Genomic DNA, 15,226 nt, shown 5'->3' with positions numbered 1-15,226 from the left:
GGCATGGCTGGGAAGGGGAATGGTCCCAAGAGCCAGGTAGAGCCCCCATCCCAGCTTGAGGTGTGTGGGGGGGGCATAAGACCATTGAGTCCACAGCCCAAAATTACCTAAATGCACCAGTGAGGAGTAGACCAAACCGTACGTCCCACAATAATCAGTGTGAGGCTACAGAAAAACACCTTGATATTTTACCATTATATCCGAGGCAGGGCTGCATGCGTACTGGGAGGATGAGAAGTTGCTTTAAAAAGCTGTGTGGTACATGGTACTTACTGGTTGCAGAATCCAGTTTCCTAAGAATCTTTTAAAAGCAAGTTTCTGGTCCTTATGATTACGAAGGTATGTCTGAAAGCCCATAGGTAACACCTAATCAAAATACCAGACACAGGGGAGTTCTCAAGTAAGGAATTCGCTGCCTGACGGCATGTTCCTAAAATGCTGTTTTCATACAAGGATGCAGTAAGTAGGCTTGCAGGATCGCCATGGTGTAAAACAACAATGGATAAAAAAAAACCAAAAACCATGAAGGATACAACAACCAGTGGGAGAAAGTAAGGACATAAGATGAGCCCTGGGGGATCATCCCAATGGCCCATGCAGCCTAGCATCCTGTTCTCACAGTTGCTAACCAGATCCGTCCAAGAAACCTGCAAGGAGGACCAGAGCACAAGAGTCCTCTCCCCTCCTGGCATTCAGAATCATTAGGTTCTCCAACTGTGGTGGCAGAGCACAGCCATCATGCCTGGTAGCCATGGAAAGCCTTCTCCCGCATGAATCTGTCCAATCCTCTTTCAAAGCCATCTAGGTTGGTGCCCATCACTGCAGGAGCGAGTTCCATAGCTTTAAGCATGCACTGAGTAGCATGTATTGCTTTCAATAACCCTCCACAATGGTGAGGGTCTAGCCTACAGGGAGAGGGGGCTGGAACACCGCCTCCAAGTAAAAAATAAAACAAAAGCATCTCAGCATGCTCAGGAAAGTAATTGCCTCTTTCCTTGCCATGTGGAGTCTGTCAAACCTAGCCAGGAGGATCCCACGCTCAGACTAGCATTGTACCGGAAATTTCTCCTCCAGCCCCCCCCCCCCCCCAACTGTTCTCTCCATCAATCACCAAGAAAAGAAATTGCATCTGAAAAATGGTCAAAAGGATAAAGAGAATTTAAAAAGAATTCTCATGAGGGTGGAGTTTCGTGGTGCTTACCTTGAATTTGAAGAAGCCCAGGAGGTATTTTGAGGATTTTTCATAGCCTACAAATAATCTCATCAGCAGACTGCAAACTGCAGCCTTCCTGGGTGTTCATTTCCCCCCTTGTTTTTTAAAAAAAAAAGCCCACGGCTGGACTTTCTTGTAAGCACAAGAAAGTGGAGAGGCTGCTTACTGTGTCAACTGAAGTCTATTTATTTTGAATAAATAGCGGAAGGGTTGTGACTCAGTGGGAGATAATCTGCTGTGCCTGAAGAAGGTCCCAGGTTCAATCCCAAGGAAAAATCAGGCGAGTGCTTAGCTTGCCCTTGCAGCTGCTCTGTGAACGGGCTTCCAGGAAGGACTATCCCTTTAGCTTGCTAGACTTTAAAGTGTTTGGGCGGGGGGGGGGGCGGGACCAGCAGCCCTCCAGGTGTGACTGCACTTAACTCCTATTAGCATAGCCAAAGATCAGAGACGAATGATGCAATATCTGGAGGCCCGCAGGTCGCCACCATCAGCATCAGGAAAGATGCACAACACCAGCACACACAAAGTTCATGCAATTACTCAATAAGGCAGACACCGTGAGGGGTTCCCAAGAATTGGGAAGCTTGCCTGTTCGGAACAGGTTTGCCCTTCCCCTGAAGGAGACAGGTACGTCATTTGAGGGTGCTCCTAGCTTCAGGTAACCAATTACCAGAGCAGTTGGTGCACCAACAGTACCCTTTTCTGGATAGCGGCATTTTAGCCACTGTGATTCATGCCCCGGTAACCTCTGTAGGCCACTTTGTGGAGATCTGCCCTTGAGGTTGGTGCAGAGGATGAAACTGGTGCAGAATTCAGTAGCTGGGTTACTAACAGGAAGATCTGACTGCCCATGTACAGTGGTATCCCTAGTTATGAACTTAATTTGTTCCAGAGGTCCGTTCTTAACCTGAAACTGTTCTTAACTAGAGGTGTGCTTTCGCTAATGGGGCCTCTTGCTGCCACTGCGCCGCTGGCACACAATTTCCGTTCTCATCCTGGGGCAAAGTTCTCAACTCGAGGTAACTCTTCCAGGTTAGCGGAGTTTGTAACCTGAGGCATTTGTAACTCGAGGTGCCACTATATTACATCAGTGCCAAAGGTACTGGACTGGCTGCCTCTCAACAACAGAGTCGTCTTCAAGGTGTGGTTAACATACAACACACAGAACAGCTTGGGACCAGGTTTCCTAAAGCGTAACACTCTGCCCAGACCAGGCACCCCCAAACTCGGCCCTCCAGATGTTTTGGGACTACAATTCCCATCACCCCTGACCACTGGTCCTGTTAGCTAGGTATGATGGGAGTTGTAGTCCCAAAACATCTGGAGGGCCAAGTTTGGGGGTGCCTGTAGAAGACCATCAAGATCTTTGGAGGACGCCTTGTCAGTATAATTCCATAACCTAGAGAGTGTTATCTAGCAGCAACAAGAAAGCGGGGTCTTCTTTGTGGTTGTGCCTCCCAGAATGCCCTTCCTCCAGGGATGTCCTAAGGAAAAGCGGGGCATTCCAGGATCAAATCAGAAACAGACACTTCTGTAAATCCGGGGACATCTGGAGGGTGAGGAGGACCTATTTGGCTATGAAGCCAGCCCAAAGAACAGGATTCTTTTTTCTTATTATTTCTGCTGCTCCTACTCCTATCTCAGATTCTGCAACCCCAACAGAAAAATACCCTCCTCCCTGCAAGACACAGGCGCACCAATGCTTAGTTACAAAAAAACGAGAAATCCTGAGGTTCAACCCCTTCCTGGGAGTCATACTTTAAGCACCAACCTTTCCCCTGCTAAGCTCAGAAATGCAAAAAAGCTGCAGTTGCTAGGGCAGCAGGCAGAAGACTTTCTGAACTAGATCAGAGGCCCCCTTATTTCGCGTGATCCAAAAGACATGATTGGCCCAGCCCTACCCCCCATGCAATGGATAGATTCCCCCACTAGTACAAGCCAGACTTCACACGAACGTTTTTTCAGAAGAAGAAAGGGGGGGGGGAGCTTTTTGCTAGATCTGATGTGCAAACACCACAAACAAAACAAAACAAAACAAAACAAAACAAGAGGCTGGGGAGGCAGAGAGTGAGAGAGAGAGCAAAGTTGTGCAGAAAATGGCACTTGTCTACCGATCCACACATTTTAAAGGTGCACTCACAGCCAGCTAGGAAAACCAGGAGCCTGTTCAAACATTTTCTCCGGCCACCAAAGTCTCTTTGCGGGGCGAGGATCTCCCCACAAAACGCACCCCTCCGGTGAACTCCAGCCTCTCCCAGCAATCAAATGCTACAGACGGGACAACGGAAACTTGATTGACGAGAACCCCTGCTAGGAGAGCGCGGGGCCAGCTCAGGCACGCCTTGGAAACCAGGCAGCTTGCTAAAAACTGGTTTGAGATCCGTCATCGCTCTCACACACGGAAATATGCATACACAGGGGAAGGAAGGGATTTGAGGGAGGAGAAAACTGCCGAAGGGAAGGTGTTTTGTTCCTGGCAGTGCTTTCTTCGTTATTTAAGAACATCAAGAGCAGGATCAGGCCAAAAGCCCACCTAGTCCAGCATCCTGTTCTCAGCCAGATGCCAGTGTAGGGTAATGGCTTAGAGCAGGGTTTCCCAAACTTGGGTTGCTTTTGGACCACAACTCCCATCATCCCTAGCTAGCAGGACCAGCGGTCAGGGATGATGAGAACTGTAGTCCAAAAAACAGCTGGAGACCCAAGTTTTGGGAAACATCGGCTTAGGGTGTCAGGCTAAGGACCTGGGAAACCATGGTCTGAATCCTCGCCCAGACGTCAAGCTGAATGGGTGACCGTAAGCCAGTCACGGTCTCTTGGGGCTAGCCTACTTCACAGGGTTGTTGTGAGGGTAAAATATGGGGTGGGGGAGAAGAACCACGCACGCCACCTTGAGCTCTTTGGATGAAAAAGCTGTATATAAATGTAATAAATAAATGCCCCTCCTATGGGAAGCCTGAAAACAGGACCGGAGCACAGCAGCGCTGTCCCTGCTTGTGATTTCCAGGAACTAGTATTCAGAACTCCTTCCAAGCCACAAGGAATCTCCGGCTTTCTCTTGCCATTTCCTGGTCCAAGGGTAGGCAAACTAAGGCCCAGGGGCCGGATCCGGCCCAATCGCCTTCTAAATCCAGCCCGCAGACAGTCCGGGAATCAGAGTGTTTTCACATGAGTAGAATGTGTGCTTTTATTTAAAATGCATCTCTGGGTTATTTGTGGGTCACAGGAATTCGTTCATTATTATTTTTTTTCAAAATATACCGGTAGTCTGGCCCCCCACAAGGTCTGAGGGACAGTGGACCGGCCCCCTGCTGAAAAAGTTTGCTGACCCCTGTCCTGGTCTGATTCTATTTATTTACTCATTTCCCAGCAGCGCACGTTGCGCGCAAGTCAATCACACGTAAAGGGGGGGGGTGTCGCCTGCACTGTCTTCGACAGCAGAGGGAGAACCACTGCCGTTGTGTCTAATAGCCACTGGTGGTTTTATCCACCTGCCTCTCCACTATCCAGGACAGAGAGAAAGAGAGGGAGGGGAGTCCTGCTCTTGGCTTAACACTTGGGAAAAATGCAACCACGAGCTCAGGTTTGGAAGATGCAACAAGCATGGCTGCCCACCTGCCAATCAGCACCCTGGTATTGAAGGTGTTACGATTAGAATGCATAGCCCTTAACAGCTTAAGGCAAAGTTCACTTGCAGGATCGCCAAAGGATTCCTGCATTGTGGGGGGTTGGACTAGACAGATGATCCTTGTGGTTCCTTCTGACCCTACAATTCTTTTTTTTTTTTTAAGAATAATTTTTATTAACCGACCAATCTCATCAAATCAAACCAAATTACATAAATTCCAAATTACACAGCCGAATTTTAAATTTTTGTTGGGGGTACCCATATTTCAAGTTCCGAAGGGATCCAATCAACTTCTTGCTTCTTACTGCTGTTTTAATGTCCACAAATCTAACCTTATGATATTCACAGTACTATCCAGTCCTTTCTTATTATTTTTCCACATCTCTTGTTGTTATTTTCATATATTTTTCCTTTCTCTTTGTGACCTCTGATAGTCTCCGCAAGCTGGTTAGAACAGTTTGTAATCCTGCGTGGATATTATTTTTTTTATCCAGTAGCCATATCCAGACGTTTTCCACATAACATCACTTCCATACATCAAAACAGTCTTAGCGTCATTAATCTTCACCAATATGCCTCCTTTCTCAAAACCTCTGAGGAGATTCACTAGGAATGCAGTCTGAAAACAAGTCCATTCTTCCTCCCGGCTATAAATCCTTTGGCAAGATGGCGACTCCGAATTAATTGCTGCGCCATTCCCAAAAGCTCTTATTGCTTCTCGGTCTCCATAAAGCATATTTTTGGTTAAAGTTTATCTCCACACAGACCTTAATCATCCTGCTTGGGTCAGTTCAACCGACGGTTCTAATGAGGAGGGGTTCTTGTAAATCACATAGAAGGCTGACCCTACAATTCTGGGCCCACTTGACTGCTCCAATCTGTGTGACTGACCCTGTTAGAGGTGTCTCAAAATACTCGCCCTGCGCTTGAAAGCAACCCATATTTTAGTGTGGCAGCGTATGCAAGTTGGGGTTTCCAGCCTGCTGACATGAAGCAAGCACCTTTGCTGCACTATTTCAGCACCTGCCGATAATGTTTTTGCACAGGCAAGGCGATTCAGACACACGGAAGGCCGACGTGTGCTTCATCTCTTTTTTTAGCTACCATGGATTTTAACCATACTTTCGTAGAATGCTTTGGTAGACTTGTTTTAAATTTTCGTCCACCAAGAATTTTAAATATTTTTAAAAACATTCTGTTCATCGTTTTCAATTTTGCAGCAAATACATAATTATTGAAACCATCTCATTATCCGTGACTTCCCTTTCCCCACCTTCCGCGGTCCATTAAAATTTCTCCTATTCAACAGGCATATCCAAAATGCTCCTTTTATCCCTTTCATTTTCACCTTCCTTCTTACTTTATTAAACTTTCTCTGCTCTGATTATTCTAATCCAGCTAGCGTTTAAAGATGTTTACAGTAAGAATTTTACATTTTTGTTAACTGCTCAGAGGTTCAGAGTTTTTTTACGTTCAAGTGGCATATAACTATTGTTCAATAAATAAAGGGCAGGGGGATCTTTACTGAAGGCAGATCTCCCTGTGATCAGCACCATTTCAGAGCTCTAATCCAGAGCTCCCAGGTGGAACCAGCCACAGAAGGGAATATAGGAAAGTGCCTTATATGGAGCCAGACCACTGGTCCATCTAGCTCAGTATAGTCCAGGGGTCAGCAAACATTTTCAGCAGGGGGCCGGTCCACTGTCCCTCAGACCTAGTGGGGGGGGCAGACTATATTTTTTTTTGGGGGGGTGAACAAATTCCTATGCCTCACAAATAACCCAGAGATGCATTTTAAATAAAAGCACACATTCTACTCATGTAAAAACCCCAGGCAGGCTCCACAAATAACCCGGAGATGCATTTTAAATACAGTGGTACCTCAGGTTAAGTACTTAATTCGTTCCAGAGGTCTGTACTTAACCTGAAACTGTTCTTAACCTGAAGCACCACTTTAGCTAATGGGGCCTCCCGCTGCTGCCGCGCCACCGGAGCCCGATTTCTGTTCTCATCCTGAAGCAAAGTTCTTAACCTGAAGCACTATTTCTGGATTAGTGGAGTCTGTAACCTGAAGCGTATGTAACCTGAGGTACCACTGTAAAAGCACACATTCTACTCATGTAAAAACCCCAGGCAGGCCCCACAAATAACCCAGAGATGCATTTCAAATAAAAGGACACGTTCTACTCATGTAAAAACATGCTGATTCCCAGACTGTCCGTGGGCCGGATTCAGAAGGCGACTGGGCCAGATCTGGCCCCCGGGCCTTAGTTTGCCTACCCATGGTATAGTCTATACTGAGGCTGGACTTTGGGGGGTCCCCACGAAATCAGCAGAGCTGCCTTGCTACACTACAAAGTCAGTCACGTAATGCACTTCAACATCTAAAAAAACAAGAGGGCGTACCCTCCAAGTTTCCCATTTTCCAGGGAAGGTCCCAGAATTACGAAAGCCATCCCGGCTTCTGATTTGATCCCAGAACATCCCCATTTCCCCTGCCAGCGCTGCTGCTGAGCTCGGGGAGCAGTATGAGGGCTGTTCATAGCGGCTGCTGGAGGGTGGACAAGCAGGAAGAGAGGCTCGGCTGTGAGGCTTTGAGGGGCAGGCGGAGGGCAGGGGGTGGGAAGAAAGGGGGAGAAGAGAAGAGCGCAAGGAGTCTAGGGGTTTGTTTTTGTTTAAAAAAAGAAAGCCTTTGTGCGTCAGCGTCTAATCTTGCTCCTTCCTAAGACTTATTTGTTGGTGTGTGCTTTTCTGTTTGCAAACCCACCAAAGAATGAAATAAAATCAGGATCGAGAGGTTTTCTCGAGGGCTGTGCCCCGTTGGTATAGTGGCAGTGGAAATGTCCAGGGGAGGGCAAAATTGAGGGGCTGAGGAGGATAAATTGGAGGGGGGCAGGAGTGAGAAATGTCCCTATTTTCATCTGAGGAATGTTGGAGGGGTATGGGAAAGGGGGGGGGACCCCTCTCAGTTGAGACCACTAAGTCCAGAGTCTTAACGTTGCCCAATTGTCTCCTTCCTCGATCTACCTTGCCGCTTCCTCCTGCGAAATGGGTAGATCGGTTCTTTGTAGCCCCATCTTCTCCTAACAGCCTCCATACTTCCACAAATCCAGCTCACTCAACTATTCCCTCTTTTCTCCGGGTGGTATTTATTTATTTTTAAAGAAACATACTGATTTCAGTAGCAAAAACCACAGCAGACACTCTCTGAACTCACCTCAGGAACCGCCGTCTCGGGACAGGCGAGGCCTCTCACGCTTCGCAGCGTGACTGGCTGGCTCCCATTCAGGTCTTCAGGACTTCTTGCCATGGCCCAATTCCACAAGCACTGCATTGTTACCGCACTGTAATCTCTTCACGCCCCCCCCCCAAACTACAGGATTTTACAAGCTGTCATTTGCCTTGCTTTGTTTACAAAAAATCCACCATAGGCTTTCGAATTTTCAAATTAGCAGCAGCAGCCAAAAAAAAAAAAAAAAAAAAAGTTTTTTAAAAAATTATAATCAACAAGCCACAAACCAGATTGATAGCAGACTGGATCGGGGAGGGGGAAAGCCAGCCAGCCAGTCAGCCAGCCCAGAGAACGGCAAGCCTTTCTCTGCCCGATGTGGTGGAGTCAGCAGATATTTTAAATTGTAGCCGGCAGGCTATTTCTGAAAAGGGGGGTGGTCCTGGGGCTTTCCAGCCTCCCCAGTGCCTGCCAGATTTATTTTTGGGATTTGGCAGAGCAGGAGGGGAGCAAATCGGCTGAGAGGAGGTGGGCGGTGGGGAGAGACCTGCTGCTTGTTTGTGTTCGGAAGGTGGAGGGAAGTTCAGATCCACGACGTTTTCCGAGATTTTAAAAATAGGGGCTTGTTTGATGTCCGTGTTAACAGCCCCCTTCTCAGACCAAGATATCTGGCAACACAATACCTAAAGTGTTTTTGGGGGGTTCAGGGAAGGGAATAGACTAGATATATTTATAAAAGTGTGGGTTTAGATACAGTGAGTTTCAATAGTGGAGGACACCATTTGATTACCCATTTCCTCTGTATTTACATTTCGGTAAATACTAGATCATATATATTAATTATAAATCTTCAAAGGATTCCCCCCCAATAGAATTGGGATAGTTATGTTGTATTCCGCATATTCTGTATAAAACAAGTTTATGTACAGAACAAGGCTGTGTACACACCATAACTTTAAAGTGCATTCAAAACACATCCCCACCCCAAAAAAAGATTTATGGGAACTGTAGTTTGTTGAGGGTCTGGGAACTGTAGTTCTATGAAGGGCAAACTACCATTTCCAGGGTTCTTGGGAGGGGTGCTTTAAAGGTATGGTGCATATGCAGCCTCAGATAGAAACCCAGTTCTCCCACTGTAGCCTTATGAGTTCATCTCCATCTGCTCTACGGTCTATTTGCAGGACAAGTTTTTGCAGGGTAACCAGAGATGAAAAGGAGGCAGCTTGTTCTTTGGTTAAACAACGACCAACAGGGTGGTGTACTAAGCCTGGGAAACGTGAGATTCAAACCCCGACCCAGTCATGTTGCTGCTCCCTGACTTTGTACCCGAGACTCCCTCCCTCACACACTCTCTCAACAACACCCTGAGATGGCTGGTGGGAAATGGATGGGGTAAAAAGCATCAAAAATAAATGATGACCTATCATATCCAGTATGAAATAGTGCTTCAGGTTAAGAACTTTGCTTCAGGATGAGAACAGAAATCGTGCTCCAGCGGCACGGCGGCAGCAGGAGGCCCCATTAGCTAAAGTGGTGCTTCAGGTTAAGAACAGTTTCAGGTTAAGAACGGACCTCCGGAACGAATTAAGTACTTAACCCGAGGTAGCACTGTATTTTAAACATCTGCAATGACAAAGCAGGGGAGATAACATCTTGGACATCACAGAACCGGTGTTTTACCTCTCTGCATTCTGCAATTGCAGTGAACTGAAATCTCTGGTGAGAGTGACAAACACCCTAGGGGTGGGGACTTTTCGTTTTGGGGCTTAAGTAATTCTAAAAAACCCCAATGCTGTGTTACGTCAACATCACAGCTGAGATACACTCACCCGCTTCAGTCAAACCCTATGGAAAACTACTGGCCCAAGCATTGCAGAATGAGGGCCGCCCCCCAGCAACTGCCAAAGCTCACACGCCACCAGAGGGAAGGTGACACAGCACCCCTCGTTTCTCTGTTGTGAAAACAAAAAGGAGGAGGAACACAAGCCTCCAATTGCCTTGAGCATTTGCTTTCGGGTGGATTGGGCCCGGAAAGAGAGACAGAGAAAGCACATAGGCAGCAACAACTTTGGCAACATCTTCCCCCCCAACCCCACACTTAGGGCATATTGACCAAGCCCCTTCACCCCCAAACACTGAAGTTGACATTGATAAAGGTGTCCGTCTTCCTTCATGGTGTTAACATCCCCCTAGTTTGGAAGAATTGCCCTTCAAAAGATCATTAAGAAGCCTTCTGGAATTAAATCGAAGTAACAGGCAGGCATTCCATTAGGCTGCCTCGTTCCATCAGGCTGTGGGAAAGCTGGGAAGCGGAACTCATCCCATCGGCCACGAAAAGGTTCCTCAACCTGGGTTTAACTACAGCCCCAGGAACGGTTTTTCCCTGCCACAGTTTGACCACAGAACTTGCGCACGATGAAAAAGAAAGCCCTCCGAAATCTCTGCAAATTGCTTCTCCTCTGCTGCAACCGGGCTGTGACGAATTTAGAACGAGGGTTCTAGGGCACAAGCTTCAAAACAGGCCTGAGACTCGGCACGCAGACAGATTTCAAATTAAGGCTCTGCCTGCCAGTAGTGCCAACTTGGCCCCGCAAACGTGGGCACCCGGAGTTGTGGGTGCCACGCAGTGTGCATGGCCCTGGCACCAAAATTTGTGGGTGCCTGGCCGCTTTCGTGGGGAATTTTGTGGGTGCTTGGGCACCCAGGGCCCCAGGGAGTTGGTACCTATGCTCTACACATTTAGGGAAGTATCATGGCTTCTCCCAAAGAATTCTGGGGACTGTAGTTTGTTCTGAGAACTGTGAGGAGACCCCTATTCCCCTCACCAGCTCAGTTTAATAGGCAATCCCTCTTCCCAGGGAATTCTGGGTACTGTAGCTCTGTGAGGGGAATAGAGGTCTCCTAAGAATTCTCTTAGGGACGCGGGTGGCGCTGTGGGTTAAACCACAGAGCCTAGGACTTGCTGATCAGAAGGTCGGTGGTTCAAATCCCCATGACGGGGTGAGCTCCCGTTGCTCGGTCCCTGCTCCTGCCAACCTAGCAGTTCGAAAGCACGTCAAAGTGCAAGTAGATAAATAGGTACCACTCCGGCGGGAAGGCAAACGGCGTTTCCATGCGCTGCTCTGGTTCGCCAGAAGCGGCTTAGTCATGCTGGCCACATGACCCGGAAGCTGTACGCCGGCTCCCTCGGCCAATAAAGCGAGATGAGTGCTGCAACCCCAGAGTCGGTCACGACTGGACCTAATGATCAGGGGTCCCTTTACCTTTACCAATTCTCTTGCACCCTTAAACTACAGTTCCCAGGATTCTCTTGGGGAAGCCATGACTGTTTAAAGCTGTAGGATACTGCTTTAAATGCATAGTGCAGGGAGTAACCTAAGAGGTGGAAATCACTGTGAGAGACCATCGAATCCCTGGGTGGCCAAAACATCACTCATGCTTTTGTAGTTCCCCCTGTAACAAAATGAATTAAAATCGTGACTGATGTGTTGGAGAACACATGAGATAAGGAAGTGACATCATCCCTGCTGCAGCTTCAAGATAAGGTTAATCTAAAGAATTCCACATATACACAGACATTTCGCTTTTGCAGTAAGCCCAAAGAGCTCTGCAAAGAGAGAGAGAGAGAAGTTCTGCCGTGTTCCATGATAAGTGAGAAAACCTGCGTGCAAAAATCTCAGCCCTCTGGTGGAATCTAGAAGTTGCAAGTGGCAGCGGCATGCAATGGTTAGGTCTTACGCCTTCAGGGTGACAGATACAAAGAAAAAGTCCTTTAGACAGAGCTGGGTCAAAAAAATATTTACAAGCCTGTTCCAGGGCTTTCATAGGAAACCAATAACGTCACAATTCATTCACAGCATCAAAGAAGACTGAACAAAACTTAAGTTCATAAACCAAAGAGCCTGTGGATTGGGTGAGCTAAGTGAGGAATGTCACGAACTGGGCGGGTCTCCTCTTTCAGCTCAAACTGGCTGGAGAAAAGAAAGAACTCCCAAGCATGTGCAGAGGCCGTTTTCAAAGAAAATATTAGGGAGAATCATCTCCATCAGCGGAGATTCTGTCTGACTGCAGAAGAGGAGAGAAGCGGAGGGAAAGTGTTGCAGGGGGCCATGAAAAGCTGGTGTAGCCCACAGAAGCTAGTTACAGGTAGGTAGCCGTGTTGGTCTGCCGTAGTGAAACAAAATAAAATAAATAAAAGAAGTGTAAATGCACACGAAAACTTATACCAATAACTAACTTAGTTGGTGTCTAAGGTGCTACTGGAAGGAATTTTTTAATTTAATTTTATTTATTTTATTTTGTTCCCACAGAAGCTGTAATTCCCCTCACAATGCTCTAAATCCCAGAGTGGTTTAACAATCAAGACTTCTTCCCAGGGAATTCTGGGAACTGTAGGTTCTTTTGAGGGGGATACGGGTCTTCTAACCACTCTCGGCTCCTTTAACTACCGTTCCCAGGATTCTCTGGGGGAAGCAATGACTCTTAAAGCAGTATGACACTGCTTTAAATGCATAGGGCAGCTGGGGGCCTTACTTCTAACTAAACACACAAAGTAGTACAGTGTACATTTATCCAATACGGGGGGAAATCTTTTAAAATACAGGCAGCTCCCAATTTATGGGGTGGAGGGTTAACGTTCCAAGGCATCACACCTTTAAGTAAAATTTTATATATATTTGAAACACCACTGAAAAAGTCTGCAAAGACACGGTTCTGCCCCCGTCCCCTTCCGTCCCTTTTTGCGACATTTTCAGGTCACTTCTGGGTTTGGCGTTACATGCAGTCAGGCATGTTACATGTACCCAGGCCACAGATCTACCATTAATTTTAAAATAAATAAATAAATAAATTCAAGGGTACGCAGAGAGAATTTTAGACAACGAAACGGCTCCATCCTCCTGACCAGGAAGCTCGGACGGACGTTCCCACCGCCTTACCTGAACGACGTCTTTCCTCACGTTGACGAGATACAGCCAGTCGCTGAATCGCGGGTAACTGTTCAGCTCCACTGTCCTGTCATTCAGGGGGACATTCAACTTGCACTGAAGCTGGGTGCCAATATAACGGACAAGTTTCACCTGCCAAGGGAGAGGAGGGAAAAGAATCACAAACGGCACCAGGAAACATCTAAGAGCACAAACCGGTAACCCATCAATACACATAGTTATTATTATCATTAGCATTTGCACCTGGCTCTTCGGCTGAAAAGACTCCCAGGGTGGCTTACATGCCATCCGTTTTAAAAAGGACAGCCCCTACCTGCATGCTTACGACCTGAAATGCATAGCACGCAAGGAAAGAGGACAGGGAGGGAAGAGGAAAAAAGCAAGCTCGGGCACCAGCTCTTAAACAGTAGTTCTTATAAGGACCAGCGGGCGTAGAAACAACTCAGTGGAAGGAGGCACTTCTAGAATCACAGAATTGTAGAGTTGGGGGGGGGGTCTCCGAGGGTCATCTAATGGAGCCCAGCGCAATGCAGGAATCTCAAAAGATAATAGCACTTAATGGAGCACTTAAACCATCACTTGGATGATGGACTCAAGGGCATCCTGATCAAATTTGCAGATGACACCAAACTGGGAGGGGTGGCTAACACCCCAGAGGACAGGATCACACTTCAAAACGACCTTGACAGATTAGAGAACTGGGCCAAAACAAACAAGATGAATTTTAACAGGGAGAAATGTAAAGTATTGCACTTGGGCAAAAAAAATGAGAGGCACAAATACAAGATGTGTGACACCTGGCTTGAGAGCAGTACATGTGAAAAGGATCTAGGAGTCTTGGTTGACCACTAACTTGACATGAGCCAACAGTGTGACGCGGCAGCTAAAAAAGCCAATGCAATTCTGGGCTGCATCAATAGGAGTATAGCATCTAGATCAAGGGAAGTAATAGTGCCACTGTATTCTGCTCTGGTCAGACCTCACTTGGAGTACTGTGTCCAGTTCTGGGCACCACAGTTCAAGAAGGACACTGACAAACTGGAACGTGTCCAGAGGAGGGCAACCAAAATGGTCAAAGGCCTGGAAACGATGCCTTATGAGGAACGGCTAAGGGAGCTGGGCATGTTTAGCCTGGAGAAGAGGAGGTTAAGGGGTGATATGATAGCCATGTTCAAATATATAAAAGGATGTCACATAGAGGAGGGAGAAAGGTTGTTTTCTGCTGCTCCAGAGAAGCGGACACGGAGCAATGGATCCAAACTACAAGAAAGAAGATTCCACCTAAACATTAGGAAGAACTTCCTGACAGTAAGAGCTGTTCGACAGTGGAATTTGCTGCCAAGGAGTGTGGTGGAGTCTCCTTCTTTGGAGGTCTTTAAGCAGAGGCTTGACAACCATATGTCAGGAGTGCTCTGATGGTGTTTCCTGCTTGGCAGGGGGTTGGACTCAATGGCCCTTGTGGTCTCTTCCAACTCTATGATTCTATGATTCTATGAGCTGGTTCTTCAGCAAAGCTAATGAAATAAGCCCTGCTTCCCATTTCTCCCACAGGTAAATGATTTGGCAGAACTTCCAGCTTCTCAAGCAAGAGGGATGAAGTGCCCAGGCTCTTTTCTTACAAGTTCTTTTAGTGAGGCAGCTTCTTTTCAGAAAAATAGTTTCACTTGCCCCAAGGGAAGGTATTTTTGACTGCAAGGGGGGCTGGTCCATTAGGGCAAATGGGGCACTGCCCTATCAACCTTGGTCTGCCTTAACCAACCCCCTCCTGACTGCCTTCTTGTTTACAACCAGCCCAGTCTGGGGTGGGGGGTGGGATGGGGGACACACACTAGCTATCCACTTCTGCCCTCCTTAATCCACACAGAACTCAACAAGATAAGGGCAAAGCTACAATTATTTGGTTCCACCTGTCACAGGCCTCCGGCCGATGTTCACTTATTCATTCCATGTCCAGGACAGAAACTGATCCAGCAAACATGACTGCCATTTGCTGTTGTTGTTGCTAGCAGTTCACAAGCATAACCAATACCATTCTTTTCCCTATTTGCATTGTGTTTCCTTAGCACCAAACTACACGCAGCGGAATGGCCGTAAGGGCAATGAAACATACATAAATAATTGCACAAATTATGTGATTTTCCTACAGCAGATGAATCATGCAGTTTTTGGCAGCAGATGAACTGCAGTGGAATATGGCAACTGAGCTGCAGGCA

At 47.1% G+C, this 15,226-nt stretch overlaps 1 protein-coding gene across 1 annotated transcript in view; it reads right to left on the bottom strand.

Annotated features, from left to right (window-relative positions):
• The window catches only part of LOC308464133 (kinase suppressor of Ras 1-like), a 120,922-nt gene that overhangs the window by 46,398 nt on the left and 59,298 nt on the right, over positions 1 to 15,226 (bottom strand). The window contains 1 exon segment of the mRNA XM_080983314.1: positions 13,005 to 13,145. Within this exon segment, the coding sequence (XP_080839440.1) occupies positions 13,005 to 13,145 (141 nt within the window).

Source organism: Podarcis pityusensis (assembly GCF_964106645.2).
Source record: "Podarcis pityusensis genome assembly, chromosome: 15".
Classification (NCBI taxonomy): Eukaryota; Metazoa; Chordata; class Lepidosauria; order Squamata; family Lacertidae; genus Podarcis; species Podarcis pityusensis.
This window is presented reverse-complemented; position numbering and strand designations above follow the sequence as displayed.